The 23,582-nt window shown below is 39.1% G+C and overlaps 2 protein-coding genes across 9 annotated transcripts; one reads left to right on the top strand and one right to left on the bottom strand.

Moving 5' to 3' along the window:
* Nucleotides 1-2,691: 2,691 nt before the first annotated feature.
* klhl31 (kelch-like family member 31) lies at nucleotides 2,692-13,858 on the bottom strand. 8 transcript variants are annotated; one of them, XM_088351148.1, is made up of 8 exons: nucleotides 13,535-13,858; nucleotides 12,627-12,948; nucleotides 12,410-12,527; nucleotides 12,277-12,314; nucleotides 12,092-12,209; nucleotides 5,969-6,079; nucleotides 4,245-5,421; nucleotides 2,692-4,161 (listed from the first exon to the last, which is right to left on the bottom strand). In XM_088351148.1, exons 2-8 carry the CDS (start codon nucleotides 12,693-12,695, stop codon nucleotides 3,426-3,428), a joined length of 2,367 nt encoding a protein of 788 aa, XP_088207274.1. In that variant the 5' UTR covers nucleotides 12,696-12,948; nucleotides 13,535-13,858; the 3' UTR covers nucleotides 2,692-3,425. The 8 variants fall into 8 exon arrangements, with proteins under 8 accessions (XP_088207274.1, XP_088207276.1, XP_088207278.1 ...); XM_088351150.1 differs by having other exon boundaries at nucleotides 12,627-12,944; XM_088351152.1 differs by having other exon boundaries at nucleotides 12,627-12,899.
* Nucleotides 13,859-13,966: 108 nt separating this feature from the next.
* Nucleotides 13,967-22,724, top strand: eloal (elongin A, like). The gene is made up of 11 exons (XM_088351156.1): nucleotides 13,967-14,126; nucleotides 15,716-15,772; nucleotides 15,853-15,965; nucleotides 16,046-16,874; nucleotides 16,939-17,038; nucleotides 17,115-17,288; nucleotides 17,376-17,473; nucleotides 17,808-17,988; nucleotides 19,633-19,747; nucleotides 22,317-22,420; nucleotides 22,539-22,724. Exons 1-11 carry the CDS (start codon nucleotides 14,046-14,048, stop codon nucleotides 22,598-22,600), a joined length of 1,914 nt encoding a protein of 637 aa, XP_088207282.1. The 5' UTR covers nucleotides 13,967-14,045; the 3' UTR covers nucleotides 22,601-22,724.
* Nucleotides 22,725-23,582: the final 858 nt, after the last annotated feature.

Raw genomic sequence — 23,582 nt, 5'->3', positions numbered from 1 at the left:
CGGATTCTCAATTGAATTGAGGTCTGGACTTTAACTTGGGCATTTTAACACCATGATGTGTTTTTGGGTGAACATTCCACTGTAGCTTTTGCTTTATGTTTTGGATCTTTGTCTTGTTGGAAGACAAATCTCCGTCCCAGTTTCAGGTCTTTTGCGGGCTCCATCAGGTTTTGTTCCAGAATGGTCCTGTATTTGGCTCCAACCATCTTCCCATCAATTTTAACCATTTTCCCTGTCCCTGCTGAAGAAAAGCAGGCCTAAACCATTATGCTGCCACCACCATGTGTGTTGAGGGTGATGCGCTGTGCCGCTTTTACGCCAAACGTAACGTCTCGCATTGTTGCCAAAAAGTTGGATTTTGGTCTCATCTGACTAGAGCACCTTCTTCCACATGTTTGGTGTGTCTCCCAGGTGGCTTGTGGCAAACTTTAATCAACACTTTTTATGGATATCTTTAAAAAATGGCCTCCTTCTTGCCACACTTCAACAAAGGCCAGATTTGTGCAGTATACGACTGTTTGTTGTCCTACGGATAGAATCTCCCACCTCAGCTGTAGACCTCTACAGTTCATCCAGAGTGATCATGGGCCTCTTGGCTGCATCTCTGATCAGTTTTCTCCTCGTATGAGCTGAAAGTTTAGGGGGACAGCCCGACCTTGGTAGAATTGCAGTGGTCTGAAACCCCTTCCATTTCAATATTATTGCTTGCACAGTGCTCCTTGGAATGTTTAAAGCTTGGGAAATCTTTTTGTATCCAAATCCAGCTTTAAACTTCTCCACGACAGTATCTCAAACCTGCCTGGTGTGTTTCTCGTTCTTCATGATGTTATCTGCACTTTCAACAGACCTCTGAGACTATCACAGTGCAGGTGCCTTTGTACAGAGAATTGATTACACACAGGTGGATTCCATTTATCATCGTTCGTCATTTAGATCAACATTAAATCATTTAGAGATCCTCACTGAGCTTCAGGGCAGTTTGCTGCACTGAAAGTAAAGGGGCTGAATAATTTTGGACATCCGCTTGTTTTTTTATTTGTTAAAAAAGTTTGAAATATTCAATAAAGTGTGTTCCACTTCATGATTGCGTCCCACTTATTGTTGATGCTGAGTGTTCTCGTTTGCCCGCGTCCCTGCGTCCTAGACGCATCATTTTTGCTGGGGACGCATAGTTTCAAATCAACGTGCGTCCCCGGGACGCAACTTTTTTGACACAAAATTTTCATTATTACCCGATTACTTTTTTTTTTTAAACAAAGATTTACCGCACTCCAAACTTTTCGTCGGGCAGATCCGCCATTGTTGTTTTGGTCTTGCGGTTCGAGTTTTTGTCTGCACGCCGATCTCGGCAAACAAGATCTCGTTGCTTCGAGATGACGTCATTGTTGTGGTGCTTGTTGTCGAGTGAAGGTTAAGTACGCCTCAGAAAAAACAGTTAGTCTTAGGTGCATATCAACACAAAATTGGTAATTTCTTCTGTGTCAGTAATTAGTCGAAACATAATGCAGAAAATGACAACAACGGCAATAATTCCGGCACGAAAAAACGGCGGAGAAATTCTTCGGAAGATCGCAAAGGCAAGCAAAACACGAAAGAAAATAAACAAGGATACTCCTAGCAAGAAAATGACTTTTCTGCCAAAATGGACTAAATTATATTCCTGGTGACGCTATGAGAAAGATGATAATGGAGGCTACACAACACCAGCTTTTGAAGGTGCATCTTACCAAACAATTGGACCTTGAGAAGGCATTACAACTGTGGCAGGACAGCAAACCACGAACAATATATGAACTGAAAAATCTGAAGTTATAACTGCTTTGTATTACCAGTTAACTGTGATGATTAAAACTAAATGAAAATATAGATTCATATTTCAGCAATATTATTTTGTATAATGTACAATATTGTGAACTGAAAAATCCGAAGTTATAACTTCTTTGTATTACCAATTAACTGTGATGATTAAAACTGAATGAAAATACAGATTAATATAATTATTTCAGCAATATTATTTTGTATAATGTACAATATTGTTGTGAACTGAAAAATCTTGAAGTGATAACTGATTTGTATTACCAATAAACTGTGATGATTAAAACTGAATGAATATATAGATTTATATCATATATTTGTGGCCGATTTACAATTTCAACTTTGATAACACTAAATTTTGGGGACCCATAGATCTCTGTTGGGACCCATAGATTTTTGAGCATGCGAGTCCCTGGGACCCATCACTTTTCAGACGTAAAATGAACACTGGATGCTTCACAAAAAATTGCAGTTTTATATATTTATGTTTGAAGTCTGAAATGTGGCAAAAGGCCACAAGTTCAAGGGGGCCAAATAGTTTCGCAAGCCACTGTATTCAAATATTATTCAAATATAACATGTAAATAATGGTGGTTGAACCACATGTCCCGGTGATACACAATCAACAGGACATCAGGTAATGTACCCCATACAACATTTGTTCATGCAATAAGTTAAAACACATTCCCAATCATAAAATGAATGAAGCAAGTCACTATGTGTCAAGTTGTACATTCACAGAGTCAGCAATTACGTGAATCTGAGCGTAAATGGATGCATGTCTCAATATGCCCTGAAACTCACCGACATGTCTAGCATTGATTATGGCACTGGAGACAAAATACCATGCGTTTAAAGAAAATGACAGAAGTCCTGTAAATATGTCAATTCTTTAATTTAAAAACAAAAAAAAAATCATGAACAACCAGGGAATTTAACTTCCCAAGATAGCTCAGGCAGAAATATCTGTATCCACTTACAATACAGATTTTATAATTATTATTTTTTTACAAAAATTTTTATTTGAAAACATTGAATCTTCGTCTTTGTAAAATTCTCACTGAAGGCATGTTCCCCTGCCTTGCAGACTGAGCTCTGAGATCCCTGTGGAGTTTGTTCAAAACAACTCCTACTCCTGGTAGGTAATATTCCAACATTAATTTCAACTGTGTATGCTTTTCAAGTGTAAGGCTATTTAGTCGGTCCATAGTCCATAGTTATTGTGTACAGTATGATTGTGATTATAATGGGCAAATTAAGCCAAAAACGTCTTTACCTGGCAGCTTTAAGTAAAAAGGACGTTTTATTGCAGCACAGTGCGGACACATTAAAAGTTAACATCTGAGTTGGCCCCATGCCTGCCTAATAAAATGTGATAGGCACTTTCACTGCCCAGTTTATCTGCAAAATAAAAACAATAAAGCCATAAAGATTCCAAACCATAAGAGTAAACCCTACAGTTTTATTTCATTTGGTGTGTTTGAATTTTTTTAGGTCATATTGAAAAATCTTGAGGGATCATAAAAGCGTTATTGGAACTTCTGCTTAAGTAACAGACAACCTGAGGCCAGAGAAGCACGTAAATGACTTCATTGTGAGGGTCTCATTGCTTAAATACTGACTGGAGCAGACGAAACAGAGCTGGCTCTGGATTCTCGTGTGGTTTTTCGAGTAGGGATGGTGACGACGCAACACGAAATGCCAACCGTAGCTTCGGGTAATTCATCATCTTCAGTCCATTCATTGAGGTCAGTATTGTACACCTGAATGCATTTCTTGTACTTCTTCTCACCCTCGTTCCAGCCCCCAAGTAGATAAATCTTGCTGTTTAAAACGGCGACACCAGCCGTGCTTACGCCCGTGCGAAGAGGAGCACTGTAGCTCCATTGCCCAGTTTGAGGGTTGTACGATTCCACAGGCAGGACGTCTACCCTCTCCCCACGACCTCCCACCTGACTGCCACCAATGACGTAGGCGCGATCTCCTACCGTGGCGGCGCAGTGCCAACCACGCGGCGAACTCAGGCTGGTCTTATCCTGCCAGCTGTCGGTTGAAGGGTCATATGAGCACACGGCCCTGGAGTACACGTTGTTGATGTAACCTCCTGAAACGAGGATCTTTCCGTTGATAACTGAGCTGGCATGACAGCAGCGGGGTACCTCCATGGGTGCTTTCATCTGCCACTGATTAGAAGATGGCACGTAGCACTCCACTGATGCCTGAACCCCGTCAGCATTACGCCCACCGACAGCAAACAAAAGCCCGCTGTAGGTGCTAAGACTGAAGTGGGTGCGTCTTTGGATCATGTTGTTGAGATGAATCCAGGTGTTGAAGCGAGGGTCATACCTTAACAACAAGAGTATGGTTAATAATTTGGAAGACTGTACAAAGCGCAGTGACAATTGGCAAGGTTAGCGGTTGGTTTTTACCTGCAGAAGTTACTGACGGCATGTTTGGCCTGGTTCCTTGCATCATTCTGATCCTCGCCTCCCGCCACATAAAGGAAGCCGTCCATCATTGCCACACACTGATTAAAGCTTTTTGCCGGCATTTCTGTGAGTCGATTCCACACATTGTCAGCGTCCCTGTAGAGGATATCCTTGCTGAGAGATTTCTCCGTCAAAGCAGGGCGTCCTCCGACTGTAATTATCACCTTGAGCCCACCGCGTACCTTTGTCCTACGTGATTGAAGGATGTTCTGTTGGAATGGCAGCAGGTGGTAATTCATGGCATCCACAAGAAGACGGTGGCACTCATGGTCTTGCATCATTCTCGGCACACTCTGGATGTGGTTTACCAGGTCTTGAGCGGAGATGGTGCCAAAGCGAATGTGTGTTAGGAGATCCGCAGCATACTTTAACCTTTTCTCATCAAAGTCCAACCATTTCATGGCAATCTGGAAGGCTGTGACTTCTGAAGGAAGCTGCAGGGAATCATCTGAGAGGAAGTCGCTGATTTGCTCATAGGTGAGCTTCAGGAACTGCTCCATCTCAGAGAACTCAATGAAGTTCTCTCGCATGTACTTCTGCGCTGCTTCTTTGGTTTCTTTAAGATTGTAGGCATTCGCGATATTAGCCACGTACATGCAATTCTCAACACTGAGCTCCTGCTTAAGGAAATCACAGCACATCTTCACCAGCGTACCAATCTGCAGGAGCATGGCTGCGGCAATGGTGCTACCGATGCTGTAGAGGGACAACGTGAGCTTTCCAGAGTACGCATAGGTGATGCTCGTGGCAAGACCCACAGGTGAAAGGTCTTTCAGGTCAATCTTCTGCAGCGCTGAATCCTTTTTCAATATGTTGTGGACATACTCACTGCAAGAAGCCATGACTACCTTGTGGACATCAAATGACTTTGACTTAGTGGCAATTGTTAAATCACAGAGGAAATTGTCGTTCCTCATGGAGCTCAGACCCTCCAGTAGGTTGGGGGCATATACAGAATCTGTGACCTCGGTTGAAATGCAGTTAAACCCATTTCCGCCTTCCAATAGTGTGTTCAACCCGTTGATCTTGTTGACAGGGCTGTCCTCAACCATGATTGTTAGCTCATTGATGTCTCCTTTGTTCTTCTTGGCCGATTTGTTCTTTTTGGGGGCCATTGCTGGAGCAAAAGAGCAAAACCCAGACCTTTAACAAACATTTTGACAAAAACATGCTCTTAGGGTTTCAATGTGATGGATTACGTGCAAATGATCATTGATGTGATCTTAGTGCTCCATGTGCACATCTTTGAACCACGTGTTGTGCCTGGCAATGCAGGAGCTAGTGAGTGTGTCAACACGGCCCTTGTTGCATCTGTTCCATTTTATCAGCAGTTTGTCCAGGAATAGAACACACTGGAACAGCTACACGCTGATGTTCCTTTTATAGACCAGCAGAAGGCCTCATGTACTCTTTAACTATTTTGAATACATTTAAACGTAAAACAATATATATATTTATCATAGTAGCTACAAAAAAATATTAGATGACTTTTTAGCACAATTTAATGATCCAACCATGTTAATTCAAGTAGTCGACTGACCGTGAGTGTGCTGTTATGACAATGAACACATATTTTCCTTTGGTTGGACAACTTTAAGCATGTCACCCACCAACCAATGCCCCAATACAAAGCTCTACGTCACAAAATAAAAAAATCCAAATACCTGAAGAATGAAGTTGAGGCTGGGGGAAGGAACTTGTGCCTCCGCTTACTGGAGTAGGAGCGAGAGACCAGCCTTCACCCACGCTGAAAGAGAAATCCTCACTAGCTCCGCCTGTAGGGTAGTGGGTGCCAATCACACAGCGTGAAATGAATGTGACAAGGGGTACCCTCCCTAAAAAAACTCAACCTCGTTTTTACAATCAGAACTTCTGGATATTTTTGCTTCAAGTTATTAAATTGTCCTCTGTCAAAATATCCCTTAAATCAATAATCTGTATTGGAGTATTATATCACGAGATAGATAGAAGGTTGTGTTAGTTTGACCTGATTTAAGTGAAATTGGATGCTTTGTATAGGAAAAATTCAATAGCCATTCATCCCTAAAAACATGCTTAAGTATATAAAAAGTGTGGTGTGCTGACAGAACAGCTGCAGGCAGGAAAAAAACGTACAGAGGGCCGTCAACACAGAAAATCATTGGCTGCTCTATAAACAGTCTGGAGGACATAACCATTGACCTTATTGAGTACTCCTCTCACCCAAGTCACCACCTCTTTGACCTCCTGCCCTGGCAGATGCCCGAGTTCCCTTAAAACAGGGGTGTTAAAGTCAAACAAATGGAAGCGCCAAATGAAAAAATTAAGGTACAAGCTGAAGGCCGGACTGATCGATAGTTGATTTTTTTTTTTTTTGTGAACCTAATTGAACCCACTGAAAAGCTAACAAATATATTCCAATATGATCAGATAAATAAAGTAATATTTTCTTATGTCTTGATCAGTAATCTATCATTTTCAACAGGTATAAAAAGCAACCTTCCCTAATATAATAATCCCTATGGACATGAACATTTGATAAATAACATAATAATTTGTAATAATCCTAACAAACAATGGATTCAAAATTGACATGAACGGAATGACCACTCCTGACCTTAACTCACATGTGTCAAACAAATTGCTCGCATTATTTTATGTTGCCGGCGAAACAATGCTGAGAGAAGCACAAAAGAAAAATGTTTCAAACATTTGCTGACTGTCACGGTGGCCATGGTGCCCAATTGGCCCTGCCCGTGTTGCGCCAGCAGCAGCTTGTTGACCGATTCCCCACTATTTAAACCCTGTCCTGTCAGTCCCCTGTTGTCAGTCCGTCTGCGAACCCTCTGTGAATACAAGGCTAGCCTTTTTCGACCCTGACACCCACCTGTCCCGTTTTTTACTCCCGTTTGTCTCCGGCTACAACATGTTTTGATCCCGACCACGTCTGCTCTCCCATTCCGGCTACGACCTGTTTTGATCCCGACCACGTCTGCTCTCCCATTCCGGCTACGACCTGTTTTGATCCCGACCACGCCTGCTCTCCTGTCCTGGCTTACGACTCGTTTCCGATCCCGACCACGTTTTTGCTCTCCTGACCCGGCTATTGACCTTTTTTTCCGTCCCTGACACCGCCATCGCTCGCTACAGAAGATCCACTTCCGTATTCGGATCACATTCCGATCGCGAGAGCGACTTTCTACCCGCGTCTAGCACAGGATCGCGGGCACTGCCCTTCCTCTTTCCTTTAATGGTAAATGGTCTGCATTTATATAGCGCTTTTCAAGTCAATGAAGACCTCCCAAAGCCCTTTACAATGTGCTTCACACTTACCCATTCACACACACCAATAGCGGCCATGCAAGGCGCCGACCTGCTTATGGGGCATTAGGGATTCAGTGTCTTGCCCAGGGACACTTCGACATATCACACGGAGGAGCCGGGAATCGAACCTGCGATCTCTTGATCCCAAGACGAGCGCTCTACCTCCTGAGCTAAAACGTTACGTGATTGGGTCCTTTTTCCGTTCTGGTTCTGAAAGCTGACTACCACTAATATACCAGAGAACATTGAAAAAAACCCATCGTGATATTATTTTACTTAAAATAAAAGTCACGGACGCGTTGTGGTGTAAAGGTACATATTATGTACTTTTTATAGGCTTTTTGTATTTTTAACCAAAGAAAAAGCATTCAAAAGCAAAAGAAAGTAAAAAGCTAAAATTTTTCCCGGGCTGTGATAATATATGGATGTTCAAAAGGACATTGTGCTGTGATTTATATGTTAATGTATTTGGGAGCCAACCACATATGAAATGAAATGATCTGCATTTATATAGCGCTTTTCAAGTCAATGAAGACTTCCCAAAGTGCTTTACAATGTGCTTCACATTTACCCATTCACCCACACTCACACACCAATAGCGGCCGTGCAGCCATGCAAGGCGCCAACCTGCTTATTGGGGGCATTAGGGGTTCAGTGTCTTACCCAAGGACACAAAATATGCTAAGTACAATGTTTGTACAAATAGATGTCCATTATAATTGATATTCTTCAAAAAAATCATAAACCTGGTGTATTTCGATGCATTTCCCTGAATTTTTGTATTTTCTCGTAAGTGCAAAGGAGTTAATTGTAAATGAAATAAAACATTTTGTTGAGTGTTCCCACCACTACAACAGGTGCTGGCGCGAAAGCCCAAATAACAGTGGTTTGCAGGCAAAATTAACATGTGAGATTTTTGGGGAAACAGCCATTGTCACCACTTTTTGACTAATTCAAAGCTCTCATTAGGCCATATGAAATATTCACCAAGACATTTTATGTACATGTGTATACAGTTCAGTTAGTTTTCTTTCCAGTCACTTTTAGGACTCGTGCTGTTCTAAGAGGTGGGGGAATACATAAATAAATGAAAAATAATATATGTAAGGATGGGTCTGATGCCAAAGAACCTTTTGTTTGGTTTGAAGTTAAAAAAAATCATAAATGACTGAATCATCACACTTCAAGTTCACGTCCAAACAATGTACACTGACATGAATTGTGTGTTTTGGGGGGAAATTACTATTTTCCAAAAAGTTGTCATGTACTGAAAAGAAACTGTCACCAATTTTATTAGAACTTATGAAATAACCTAAAAATTGTATGTGTATGAATATCCATCCATCCATCCATTATCTGCACCGCTTATCCTCAGTACGGTCGCGGGGGTGCTGGAGCCCATCCTAACTCTCTTCGGGCAGTGGGCAGGGGACACCCTGAACTTGTTGCCAGCCAGTCGCAGGGCACACAGGGACAGACAATTCGCCTGCTCATTCACACCTAGGGACAATTTGGATCAACCAATTAACCTGACATGCATGTTTTTGAAATGTGGGAGGAAACCAGAGTGACCGTAGGAATCCCACACAAGCTTGGGGAGAACATGCAAACTCCACACAGGAGGTTCGATCTCATGACCTCAGAACTGTGCCTCACATGCGCTAACCACAGCGCCGCCGTGCTGCTATGACTATACAGTTCAGTTATTTTCTTTAGGAGCACTTTAAGGACTTGTACTCTCCTAAGGCCAGGGGAATATAAATGAATCAAAAACTATATATGTATGGATAGGTCTGATGCCGCGGAACATTTTGAGTGATTGAAAGTAACACAATCATCATAAATGATGGAGTTATCACACTTCATGTTCACTTCCCAAAAATATACACCGATATGCTTTTTGGGGAATCTGCTATTGTAAAAAAAAAAAGAAAAAGAAACAAAAACGGCAAGAATTTAGAAAAATAATTGTCACCACTTTTTGACAAATATAAATAAAGACAAAAAAAGCATGAATTATTCAATATATCTAATAAGTTACTTGAATTGTATGCCCAACAAATGTTTGCAATGCATGCCTGTTTTTATTACAAGGCTACACGCTAACAGTTAGCTGAAGCGAAGGAAATAACAATATATTTTGTCGAAATAATAAACAAAATGGCATCGATAGCGACAATCATAAACTTTAAATTGGTTTGACTTTATATGAAGTGTGAGCTGCAAACCTGTTCATTTTTGCTAAGTGCCTACCGTCTAATGTTTTTATTTTAAGGCCAAACTTTCTTCTTTTTCTCTGATCAGGAGTGTTTGCTGGGATCCTTAAAAACTTCAATTTACAATAACTAATGTTTTAAAAAAAAAAATCTGATTCTGGTACACAAACACACAACATGACGACAACAACCAGCTACCACGGCGTACTTTTCCACGGTTTTCTAACCAGCGCAAGTACTCTTTTGCCTCCAGGCTAAGCCCTGCCCACCGGATACCTCACAAATCTTTATAAACAAATCACAGGGTCTATATCTCATCTCATCTCATTAGCTGCACCGCTTATCCACAGTAGGGTCGCGAGGGTGCTGGAGCCCATCCCAGCAATCATCAGGCAGTGGGCAGGGGACACCCTGAACTGGTTGCCAGCCAATCGCAGGGCACACATATGTGTATCGATATTTCTAAATGTCCGGGTTATCACAATTTTAAGTTCACGTCTAAATAATGTGCACTGACATGCGACATGTGTCACTGAGGAAAAGGCATGCCATGCGGGTTAAGGCAATACAAAATAAAAATAAATAGGACCTGGGTGTCTTGGAAGAAGATATAAGAAGCTTTAGCTTATTCTATAATGCATATGAAATCTAACATCGATGTCTCCATATACAGGTTAAGTTTCATTTCATTTCATTTCAAGTCAAGTCATGTTTATTTGTATAGCCCTTAATCACAAAGAGTCTTAAAGGGCCGCACAGACCACAGATTATTGCAAACCACAGACTATTATGACAAAAACCTACATGAGGGCAAGGAAAAACTCAAAAACCTCAGGAGGAAAATGAAGAAACCTCGAGAAGGGACCGACTTGAGGTAATCCCCCTTCCAGAATAACCAGGCTGCAATGGATGTTGCAATAACAAATAATAAACAGATATTGTCCACATAAAATATAGGTTATTCATATGGTATAGAATAGAAGTGTGTTTTAAACATTTTCATAAAAAATCAAATGCGAAGATAATTTTAAATTAATAAATCCGTTGTTTGAATCTGTATTTGTACGCTATTTTTGTCACTTTCCAGCATGCACGAGTTTCCCAGAGTAAAAAACTGTGGTGGAAGTTATTTAAATTGTTGTTTAGCTTCTTTTTTACAAATGCACAGTTGATAAACACAACAATAGATTAAATGTTAGTGAAGGAAAAATTAAACCTCAATAATAGTTTTATAATGAATTCTTACATTCCTAAATCAAAAATTACTTTTATTTTGTAGTACTACTGTATTTATATTTTGCTGTATTTCTGTCTTAATATTTATGTAGCAGTATTTTTGTATTCCAGTTTTACTGTAGTATTAATTTATTTTTTTGCATTTCTATAGTATTATTTTCTAATCAGAATGATAACATTTGTTGGATCCTGTTTTACGGCACTAAAGTTGATATTTAGTTTTGTAGTCGTTTGTAGTAATTTTGTTGAAGACACATAAAAGGACAAAAACCTTTTTTTTAAATCATTAGAACAATCCATCCGTCCATCCATTATCTTCTGCTTATCCGCCATTAGAACAATATTTACTATTATTTAGATGGATACAGTAGATATGGAAGGTGGGTGGATCCCTTAACCACTAGGGTCGTAGGGGCACCAAAAAGACCCCCAGCATTCCAGGTAACGCACACTTTTCATCCCATTATTTACTAGACTGGCCCTGCAAGAATGTTTTCCCTACCATGTGGCCCACGAGCTGAAATAAGTTTGACACTCCTGCCTTAATTGAACACTAAAAACAAACAACCAATCTATTTTCTTTAGGAAAAAAACGGACAAGAATCGTTTGTCTATGGTAGTGATGGCAAAGCGGTGAAGCCCTTCCAAGCAAATGCTTTACACACACGTAAGGGCTTTAAGCTAATTAATTTCCTTGACTACGCCATCATGTGGATAGAAATTATACAACAACGTTGGTGCATGCAATAAAATGGTGGGGTGTAAAATATACTCTGAATACAAAAAATGTACAGTATTTGAAGAGTATATTAAGAGAGTATCCAAATAAGAGTGTATCGCGAATTGTTCTGTGTTACTTTGTGCTTAAAATCAAAATAAGGAGGTAAATACAGTGCTTATTCATTTTAATTTAAAAGCAATATTTTTTGGGACTCATACGGTTTATTTTTTATTTTGTGCTTTTAAAAAAACTCACATGGTACTGTTGAAGCAGGAGTGTAAAGAAATTGAAGTGCATATTTCTGTAATTACCAGTACTCATGGGGACTTCCAACTTTGGGGATTTGGGGGACTCCATGATAGGTTTGCACCACATTTCTGGTTCTTGCTTGACGGATTGAGGAATCAAAACGACGCCACAGTTTCCTTCCTAGAGAAGATAAACATATATTAGGAACTATTATTAAATAGAAAACGAATTATTTATCCTCAATTACCATGTCCACCAACAGCTCAGCCACGTTAACCTTCTCAGCTAAATTAAATTAAATCTCAGAGTTATATATGTGTAAAAAACAACAACACACGGTATAGTGCGGGGCTATGATTAATTGAATAAAATTGTTCTACCTGAGCCGGGTTCAACTTGATTGGTCTCCTCGTTGCCATGCAGGACTCTATAGTGCCTTAGCATAGTTGAGGTGTTATTGTTATAACTGAGCACCTTGGAACACACCAGACACTTCACCTGAAGTATTTAGAATTTAAAAATGGGATTTTTATGTGTTATCACATTTGATTTGCTTTCATGATTAGAATCGGTCGCATTGTAATTGACGTGTATTACCTTCTGAGGTGAGATCTCCTCAAAGTGCTCCCACACAGGGGAAAATTTCCTCTTTCTTGATGGTTCCATCGCAAATAAAAAGAAGCTCGTCAAATTGAATGCCAACAAGTTAAGGGGGAATCCATAGCGTTTCTTTGCCGCTTTTATTTCGAATCACTAGTGAAGTGTTTCTCGGTTCGAATCCCTGAAGCTTTTGCCGAGTATTTTAGATGAGTGGTTCATGAACCGCGAGTGGAGACGCGTGTTGATGACGTATGCGGAGAGCTTTGAAGCCTGGCGAAGCGAGTGTAACACGTGACTGGTTCCGGAAATGATTCTCTAGCTTGGAAATAAAAGAAGCATATCCCTTAATCTGCCTGAGTCCAAAAACTTTTGAAAAAAACGTCTGACATTGAATGAGTTAAATAGAAATGAATAAGTACCAAATTTCAACTCCTTATTTCACATTTTCAATGTTTGCATAAGCACATAGACAAAGTAACACAGAACATTTCATGTTAAATCACTCTTCAAACATATAAGGGGTTTTCAAGGTGTTGACCATGAGCACCAGGGTGCCCCCTTAAGAGAGCTGCGGTGCTCACCAGTGCAAGGTCATTGTGATTTACTAGTAAAACGTTTTTTTTTCTATAGTGGTTGGCCAAGTCTATATAACCCTACTTCCAATAATTAACATTGTAACAACATAGTAAGAACATGAAATGTTATTTCAGAAATGCATATCAAATTGGCTGCCCCTCTGCACTAATTAGTAACAAAAAGTAGCCCTCTCTCTCTCTCCCTCTCTCGTATATATAATAAATAATAATAAATAATAAATGTTTGTTGAAGGTATTGTTGGATACATTAATCAAAACATGACACAAAAAAAACTAATGCTGAGAGTGAGCATGGGCAAATATGGTCACCTTACGCATAATTGACTGCCATCTTCTCCTCATCAAAAGAGTTAAAATTCCAAATCGAGCATAGAACCTTGCCCACCGCACAGGAATAAATTACCATCGTAAAAAGTGGTGGTTAGATTTTTCTGTCGTTGTAATTAATATTTGTTCCAGCTCAAAGGCTCATTCATGTGCTGGAAACTAGGTTTTTACTCGCCGTCCGTCATGGCTCTCATTCTGCCAGGTAGGGCAACGTGACGTCACGTTCATCTGGTCAAAAGCGTGTCACCAACCTCATTTGAGGAGTTTACATTGTGTATTATGAACACACTAGAGACAGTCCTCTCAAATGTCATTTAACACATTAAAAAAGCGGCTATCATCTGCTTAAATTCAAAAAACACGTCATAAAAAGGGCTTCAGAATCCGTGACGTCGAACAAATATAAAAGCTACATAACCGCAGAGCCCTCGCTGTTTCCATTAATTAGTTGAGCGTTCATCAGGTGTGCGTGGACGCTAACACAAGGCGTATAATGATGGCAGGAAGCTCGGACGTGCTCAAGAGAGTCCAACGCTTCAAACTTCAACTTTCAGACACACCGCAGTCTGCCACGGTAGCAAATAATTTGTTTTTTGACCTTTATTCCTTATCTATTAACACAATTAATATTCTACTGCACACGTTGGCCACTTCAAACGCATCATTCATTTATCCACAAGCGACCGTGATGAGTTCACTGACGTTCCGTCACCATAGCTTCGTTAAGGATTTAGAAAAAAAATGGGTAACTGGGAGGACTGGTTAAGTATATTGTATCGTAATATTTTTGCTGTGTTTTCTAATAGTAAAGTGTTTGTAGTATAGCTGTAGTATTACTGGAGTTTGATTTTGTTTTATTTCTATAGAATCTTTAGTATTTGTGTCGCATTACTTGAGTTTTTTTGTGGTATTTTCGTAGTATTTCTGCATTTAGATCTCTTTAGTATTTGTATTGTATTACTGTACTTTTATTTTGTAGTATTACTGTATTTATATTTTGCAGTATTTCTGTCTTAATATCTATGTAGCAGTATTTTTGTATTCCAGTTTTACTGTAGTATTTTTTTTTTTTTTTGCATTTCTATAGTATTATTTTCTAACCAGAATGATAACATTTGTTGGATCCTGTTTTACGGCACTAAATTTGATATTTAGTTTTGTAGTCGTTTGTAGTAATTTTGTTGAAGACACATAAAAGGACAAACATTTTTTTTTTTTAATCATTAGAACAATCCATCCGTCCATCCATTATCTTCCGCTTATCCACCATTAGAACAATATTTACTATTATTTAAATGGATACAGTAGATATGGAAGGTGGGTGGATCCCTTAACCACTAGGGTCGTAGGGGCACCATTTCCTGTGGTGTGTTTTGGGCAAGTACAGCCTGGTGGCACCAATCCCTCTCCAGGCCAACATATGTTTGTTTCCACCTGGTCTTGAACCTGGGACCTTTCGCTATATAGATGTTTTTTTCTATAGAGACATATCTGTATACATATAACGATATAGCTATACAGTTAAATTTGTGAGAAACTACTCACTCATCCACAAGTTCGTAAAAAATATATCAAACTCAAAGAATCAGTAAGGCATTTCAACACTCGGTGATTACATTTTATGACCCCTTCTAAATAAACGCGAATTTCATTGTAAAGCATTTAGTCACTGCCTTGCATGTGGCTACCGTGCTAGTTTTGTTGCTACTTGTCGAGATCTGTAACGTGGAAGCCCTTTACTGCACAAAATAGCTTTGCCTCAAGTTGTTCATTTTAATCACTGCTGTCAATAATTTCTGGCATCTTTCATATTTTTACTTCTTTAAAAAAAGCAATGGAAGATCTCTCAATTGCAGTCTTTTAAATATGCTTGAGATCCTAAATATTTGATTTAGTCACGCACTTTGTGTCAATGAACAGAATATACAGAAAAGGACAGCGGGCTGGTCTATTTTTAGCTGGGCTAAAAGGAGTAGGGCGTGAAGAGTTCCTATAGATAGCTTTAGCCTTGAATGCACAGTCAGCAACTGGCACAATCCAAATCCAAAAAGCCAAATTTAGTGTTTTTTTTTTTTTTTGCCTTAATTGATAAGATGAAATAAACATGTTTAGCATTTGTGTTTGTCTAATTTACATTTCACAATTTCATAATTTTCATTTCAGGTAGTCAAAATCTTGCAGAAGCTCAGCCATTTGGACATCAACGTAGATGTTCTTGCTGTAAGTGGAGAATGTGACCATATTTTGGGTTGTGAATTTGTTTTGCGCTTAGTCACTTGTGAGTATTCTCAATGAATTAGGAAACTGGAATTGGCAGAACTGTGAATTCCTTCCGCAAGCACAAAGAAGCTGGAGAATTAGCCAAGTCGCTGGTCAAAGGTTGGAAGAATTTAATTCCTCACAAATCAAAGAGGTGTGCATTGTTTCTAAGAAAAAAAAGCAAATGACGAGATTTTTTTTTTTTAAGTTTTGACACTCATCTCCCTAATGCAGTCACACTGAAGATGGAAACGTACCATACATATTCATCAAACAACAAATTGGTGGTGACCAAAATAGCCCAAAAAATAAAGGCCCTGCAGTGGAGGATATAAACAATAATCACGGCAAGCCAAATCGCAAGAGTGTGGAACATTTTGTTGAAAAACGTCCTGAGAAAACACATAAAAGTTCCAAGAGAAAAAAGGAAAAGTGTGGAACAAGAGAAAAAGATGACCCCAAGAAGTTGGAGAATGAGATATTGAGTTCAAACAATTCTATTCTAAGGGGAAATGGGATTTTCTGTGTTTCTAAGCACAAGAAAAACAGACACTGTAAATCCAGGTCAGACTGTCAGGAAAAACCTACAGACAATAGTGACTTAGACTGTGAGGCCTCCTTTAAAGAAGGAACGAAATCAAAGAAGCTAAATCTGCCAAAAGATCCTCCACGTGATTGTGATCAAACTCTCTCCTCCCATGAAAAACACTCAGTAAAATCTCCCAATCTTAGCAATGTTCGATCATCGGGATCCTCAAGTAACTCGGACAACCGAACGACAAAAAGGAAGAGGCGTGAGAGTGTAATGAAAAATGAGTCTGAAAACGATGAACTGCCAGAACCCTCAAAGAAAAAGGCTAAAACACCACAAGAAAATAGTGAAAGTGACACAGAAGAGCCGTCCATGTCCTTTGAATCGTACTTGAACTACGACCAAACGTCCTTGAAGAAGAATGACCCGTCCAGAGGAAAGAAAACCTCTAAAAGGCTCAAGACTGTCCTGAAAGAGAAGCTGCCAGAAAAAACAAGCAACTCCCTGAGGATGCCGGTTTCTCCAAAAAAGGTCCACGCGTGAAAATAAACATTTTGATCAAGAACGGGTTTTAAAACTTTAACTTTGATTTTAGATGTTTATGGAATCTCCAAAGGACCTACTCCACATTCCATTACCTGCCAATCTTCTGGAATGTGATAAAGAATCCCAATTTGAATACCTTGAAAGGAAAGGTACAGTATGTCCTGTAAACTGATTTATGCTTGCATACTATATACGATAAACCCGAAACATGTGTTTTGTTTTAAGTGGAAAAGGAACCCGAGCCTGATTTCACGGAACTATCAGAACACTTGGCGTTCTTCACAGGCCAGCGGCTAAATAAAAAAATGCAAGTCTACTCTGGAGCCAAGACAGCCTTCCTCCCAGCCATGATGAGCTTGTACCAGCAGTGTATCCGAACGCTGCAAAACAATATTAACTGTGAATGAGCCTTAGCAATTTATGTATTTATGTATGCATTAATGTGTTGAGGTTCTATTTCCTTCTGCGTCATCCTCTTTTTGTCAGTGCTATATGAAACTGGCGGAGTCCCCTTTGAAATCCTTGAGCCGGTCTTGGAGAGGTGTACGTCGGAGCAGTTACTACGTATTGAGGAATACAATCCGGTAAGAGGAAATTTTGAACTTTTCGAAACAAAACCCAACAGCCAAAGCAACTTTTCGGTAGTATAATGGATTTGAAAAACTGTTTAAAAGGGACATTTTTGGTCCTCCATTGACCTTAGTGTGTAGACGCCATAAATCTTATAACAGCCTTTATTGTTCCACCTCACAAGAGGTAGTAAAGGCCATGAGGTATTTTGGGTTGAAAATTAGCTTGTGTTGCATTTAAGTGGCCAGCTCGACACAATGCTTTCTGACTTGGGTGCCACAAAAAAGTTTTAGCAAGATCTAGTTCATACAGTATGCTAATCTATTGTTTTATAATTCATCTCTAAAGGTGTATATCGGAGTGACTGACCACTTGTGGGGAAGGCACTGCCAGAGGGACTTCAAAGATGCCAAACTCCAACAGTACGAGTCATGGAAAGAAATGTATGTCAGACTTTCAGAGGAAAGAGAAAGAAAATTCCAGACGCTGGCCAAGAAAATTATTTCAGACCATTCCAGGAAACCCAAAGGTGTGCATAAAATTTGCAAAAGAAACATTTGCTTTCGACTGAAAATGAGATCAAGGTCGCACAATCAGGGGTCAGCTTTAGGGAACAAGGACAGATTGGTTAATTGGTGATTTTGTGAGTGCCAAGATTGCCACGTCCAGGTTGGATAGGAATCTTGTGCTAAGTGTGTTTAATCAATATTCTATTACTGCATTTTCTGGCCTCTTACACCCACCTATAAACTTCGCAAAACCTACTGCAAAATATGGTGGATAAAATTGGATATGCATAGAGCATTTCGTGTGCGTTTTGTAGTATGTTACCTTACTTGTCCAATGATATTTCGGAAAACATCACTGACCAAAATAGCAATGCATTGTATGCAATGGGCATCGATCCTGGGTTGCGGAGGTGGGAGCGCTTACACTTAACCACTAGACCACCTATGGAACAGGAGATGTACAAAAGTGTATTCAATTTTCTCATCACACTATTTATACTCACGGTACCAGAACCGTATGTTTAGACAATGGAGAAAAGTTAAGTCATGTGTATTTCTGTAGCCCTTAATTTCAAGGATTCTCAAAGGGCTTCACAGACTATTACTACATTATTCCCTGATCTAATCTACATGAGGGCAAGGAGAACTCAAAGTGTCTTTAACCAGGTTACGTGTCAAGGCATCCCCTATAAATACCAACAAAATAAATCAACATCTGGTTTTGTGTACAAGCGGCTTTGGAGGTGCACGCAGTCAAACTGCTCATTGGCATTCCCTAGTGGCTCACTGTAAACAGAAATGTCATCCTGAAAGATATAAACGCAAACTTAAATTAATCAGGCTTTTTTTTTCCCGTTTTTTTTGGGGCGTTTGGCCTTTCTGTCTTCTCTATTCTATAACATTAGTTTCAAGCACCCCGAGTAAAAATTGTGCAATAATGAGATAAAATCTAAAGTATTTTCGGATGTCATCTGTATCACTAACAGTCTTGTGGTTGGGATTTGGGGCTCTCACTGCCGCAACCCAGGTTCGATTCCCATTTCATGCAGTGTTTTGCGATTATGGTCAGCGACATTAATGACCAATAAACCAGCTATTACTATAATTTTAATTCCATGGGCCTTATAGTCCAGTGCACTTTATACATATTTGAAAATATGGGGGTGCTTCTTATAATACACTGTGTTTTACAATGGAAGAAATACAGAAATCCGGCATATCAAGTTTTAATTAGCGGGGCTGCATTGAATATTTTGTTAATTTTGTGTTGACCTGTCCTCAAAGTTAAGTTTAAAAATAAAAAAAAACGGCAACATTTTTCCACTACTTAACGATTTATGGTTTTGGGCAACAGCTTCTTCTTTATTCATGACCTACACTCATCGACGGCATTGTGAAAGCCCCAGTGTGTACTATTTGACCACTAGAAGGCACTATATTTTTAATGTGAACGAAAACCAGTGCCACAGAGCGCACATCGTAGCAGCAAGTAGCCAGAAAAACAAGACCGCAACCTCTCTGTAAGGATTCCACCGTGTAAAAAAAACCAACACTTTCTTAACCCATGTTTTTGTAAAAATAAAGATGATAATTGGTATGATGATTCATGTATTCAAATAAATGTTGTTTTTTTACTCTAAATATTGCACACTGTCCCTTTTAAGGTCGGCAAGTGAAGATGGCATTTATTCACACTGTTGCTAAGCCACCAAGAGACGTGCGTATTCAACAAGAAATCCACGGCACTGCAGTTCAGCACCCTCAGCAACCCAAGAGCAGGTATGTGTTGACTCTCCAAATATATATTCGTAACACCCACAGCAATAATATAGCTTAAGGCAACGGATTTAAAGGTCTTAACTTGGAAAAACTGAATGAAGCCTAAAAACTGGTTTTGCTGTGGAAAATGTTTGAAATGACATTTAAACTGGGTTCATAGAGTTTGTAACCTCTGAAATGTAGCAAAGCTTCACAAAGCAGCTTCTATGCACTTGACATTATTTCAACCAAAATGTGAGTTTGAAGGACTAGTTTTGCTAGAGTAACATTCGTCGTATTCATTACCTAAGAGCACAATTTGAGTAATTAGGTTAACGAAGTAAGAACATGTATCAACATGCTTATTTTTTTTAGGTTTCTGAAAGAAATTGTAATATGATGCAAATCAATGGATACATTAATGATTGACTCAGACCACGGGTCACCAACCTTTGAGAGTTAAGAGCTACTTTCTTTGTTACTGATTAGCGTAAAGGGCTACTACTGTCCTTCTATATGCATTTCTAAAATTACAACTTATTGTGTTGTTATGACCGGATTTTCATTATTAGTAGTAGCGTTAAAATAGGCTCCTTCAAGAATAGAATAGAATATACCTTTTATTATCATTGTTACAAAATGGGTTGAACATATTTTGACAACGAAATTGGACGTGGCATTCCAGTTGCACATTTAACTGTAAGGATGAAATAAATAAAAAATAAAAAGATAATTTACACAAGAAAGTGTGGGCATGTAGAAGATATTTACATTGTTTACTTACAGTTTTGAGAACATATTAGTGCAACGTGCGGTAGTGCAAAATAGGCAACATAAACCACTAAAACATTTGCTTGATATTAGGGTAGTGAATCATTAACATATATAAATTATAGGCTAATTTAAAAAAAGAAAAAAAGATCTATAAAAATTCAACATGTATCTAAAGACGCTTATACCATTTCGAAATCATATTTCCTGAAATACATTTCACAGTCGAGGCCCATGGGTCAAATCTGGCCCGCAAGTAGGTTTTCTACAGCTCTGTGATACAGCATGTCACAAAAGTGAGTACACCCCTCACATTTCTGCAGAGATTTAATCATAATGTTTAATTGAACAACACTGAAAGTGAACCGCTTTGACACTTTGAAGAGTAGTTTGTATAGGGCTTGTATAGCAGTGTCAATGTTTTTTCCTCTCAATTTTTTTCCATCAAAATATAGCCATAAATAGCTAAATTCCTGGAAACAAAAGTGAGTACACCCTTAAGTAAAAGTTCAATTTGTGTTTCCTTCAATGAAATGTGCTTCCCAAATTCCACTTGTACTCATGCAGCTCCAAACCATGACATTCCCAACACCATGGCTAACGTTAGACACGACAAACACATTTGTGCTCTTCATCTGGTTGCCACTAAACATGCTTCACACCATCTGAACCAAAGACATTAATCTTTCATCAGACCAGAGGATATCTTCCCATTAAGCCATGGCATTTGTTTTCATCCTTATTTTCATTGTGTCAAAGTGATGTTTCTTTAGTGACGTCCTATTAAACATTATAATGAAATCTCTTCAGAAATGTGAGGGGTGTACTCACTTTTGTGAGAAACTGTATTTTGATTGACCTTTTGTTTTATGCACCAAGAATCATGGTGCATTTTCTTCACTGCATGTTACTTCTTGAAGAAAGTGTGTTTTCTGGTTAATGGATTTTTGTGCTTTATTGTATTTCAATCAAATTATATTTACAAAATATTTTAGTTGCCTGAATGATTGCCATCTTTTTTCACCCTGTAATATTAGACCACTTTTGCTAAAATTGAAAATATAGACGACTGATAATGCCTGTGTAATACCAGCTTCTTTTATTAATGGGGATGATATGGAGATTCGTATCCAAAATAAATCATTTTTGCCTGATGAAAATTGAATATTACTGACAGAGCCATACGGAAGTATTGCTTTGTTTAACTGATCATATTGGAATGCATTTCTTATGTTTTCAGTAAGTTCCAATAGGTTCGTAAAAAGAAATGATCTGCATTTATATAGCGCTTTTCAAGTCAATGACTTCCCAAGGCGCTTTACAATGTGGACCATATTTCCCAATAGCGGCCTTGTATTGCAGCCATGTAAGACGCTAACCTGCTTATTGGGTATTAGGGGTTCAGTGTCTTACCCAAGGACACAGCCGGGATTCGAACTGGGATCCCTTGATCCCAAGACGAGTGCTCTACCTCCTGAGCTACTGCTGCCCCTAGAGTATGTGTCATTTTAAGTTTTAACCATTCGACCGGTCTGACCCTCGGCTTGTAGCCATTTCTTAAAATGTTGCCTTGTGTTTGTTTGAGTTTGATATCCCTGTCTAGAAAATCACAATGACCCATCACTGGTGAGCTATTTTCAGAACCAGTCCGAGTTATTGGGTGTTCTTGGGGACCTGAAGGCACCACATTGGTATTATGAAATTAGGTTTTTAACAGGTTAAAATGTTAACTTTTAGACTTGGTCTTCGGACTTGAGGATTTTAGTTAAACATCTGTTGATTTCGAGCTCTGTACCTTTGCACCTTTCCTATATTACAGCATCAAGTCCCAGGAATGCAGGTCAAGGCTGAACCCTGAACCCATAAAAAACCACACCGCCACCCCAGTGGTAAACAACATGCAAGATTCTCGCAAGAAAACAAGTGAGATCTCTTGGTGTTGACGCCATTTTTGTAGCTCCTCAAATAGTAGTTTTATTTAACAGCCTGGCTGATGTTAAGCATAGCTTGCATAATCTTTTTTCAATTTTTGTCAACACAGGAGTGGCACCAATGATGGCCAAGTCCTTGAAGGCGTTCAGGAAACAGCTGGGACGGCGATAAATTATTGCATTTAAATTAACTCTCACTTTGTTGTTACCCATGACCGTCAAATTGAATGACAACAAAATGTATATGGAAATGTTACCCCCTATCCGCATTTGAATAAAAAAGAGAACAAAGTGCACCATAAGTTTACTGTATTTTTTGGACGCTCCACAACCCATAAAAAAACATAATGGCTAATTAAAAGGAGTGTGGCTCCCTCTTGAGGAATACTTAGGGAATTGTCACACATACAAACGACCCAGATCGGTTATAAAAGTGCATACAATTAAATTCTGACGAAGACATGGTTGATCTTATCTATCCCGGCTGACGTTCAAAGAAACTGTGCGGGTCAGATGTATCGACATTTCGTTCTAGTAAATCTGAATCTGAATATGAAATTACATTTAAATATCCAGCAGCAAATTGCAATCATTCTTTTCCTTGTGAGGCAATTTCGGGACAATTGTGAAAGATGCTGGTAGCCTATTTTAGAAGTGTCAGAAGCGTCAGCACCATCTGTGATGACCCACAGATATGATAAATAATATTGTTATGCTCCATTTATAATTGAGTGGGGGAGCTGGTGTCTTTACCCCAATTCTCATTTTCACAATTTTAGAGATGCCGTACATGATTTTAAAATTGTTGACATAGAATTATTGGACTAATTTCCAGTTGGCAGGATTGGGACTGAAACGAATACACTTTATTAAAACATAAAAGGTGAACGTTGATGTGGAAAACTTTCGAAAATGTGAAGCAAACGACTGCCCCGGGGGGCCCCATATTCCTGGATTCACTTTGTGTACTTGTAATTATTTTATTGGGTTCTGTGACTTTCATATGTTCACTGCTCTGTAGTAATTAGAATCTGTTTATCAAGGGGAACAGATCAAAAATGGGGAGCTTGCCTAACATTCTGATACTCTGCATGTTTTAATGTCAGTATGTTGTTGCTGCACCCATTACACAATTCATAAAAAAGTCTTTGGAG

This window comes from Urocampus carinirostris, chromosome 13, assembly GCF_059441175.1.
Source record: "Urocampus carinirostris isolate Australia breed hairy pipefish chromosome 13, RoL_Ucar_1.0, whole genome shotgun sequence".
NCBI classification, from domain to species: Eukaryota; Metazoa; Chordata; class Actinopteri; order Syngnathiformes; family Syngnathidae; genus Urocampus; species Urocampus carinirostris.
The sequence above is the reverse complement of the archived record's forward strand: the minus strand, read 5'-3'. Positions and strand labels throughout refer to the sequence as shown.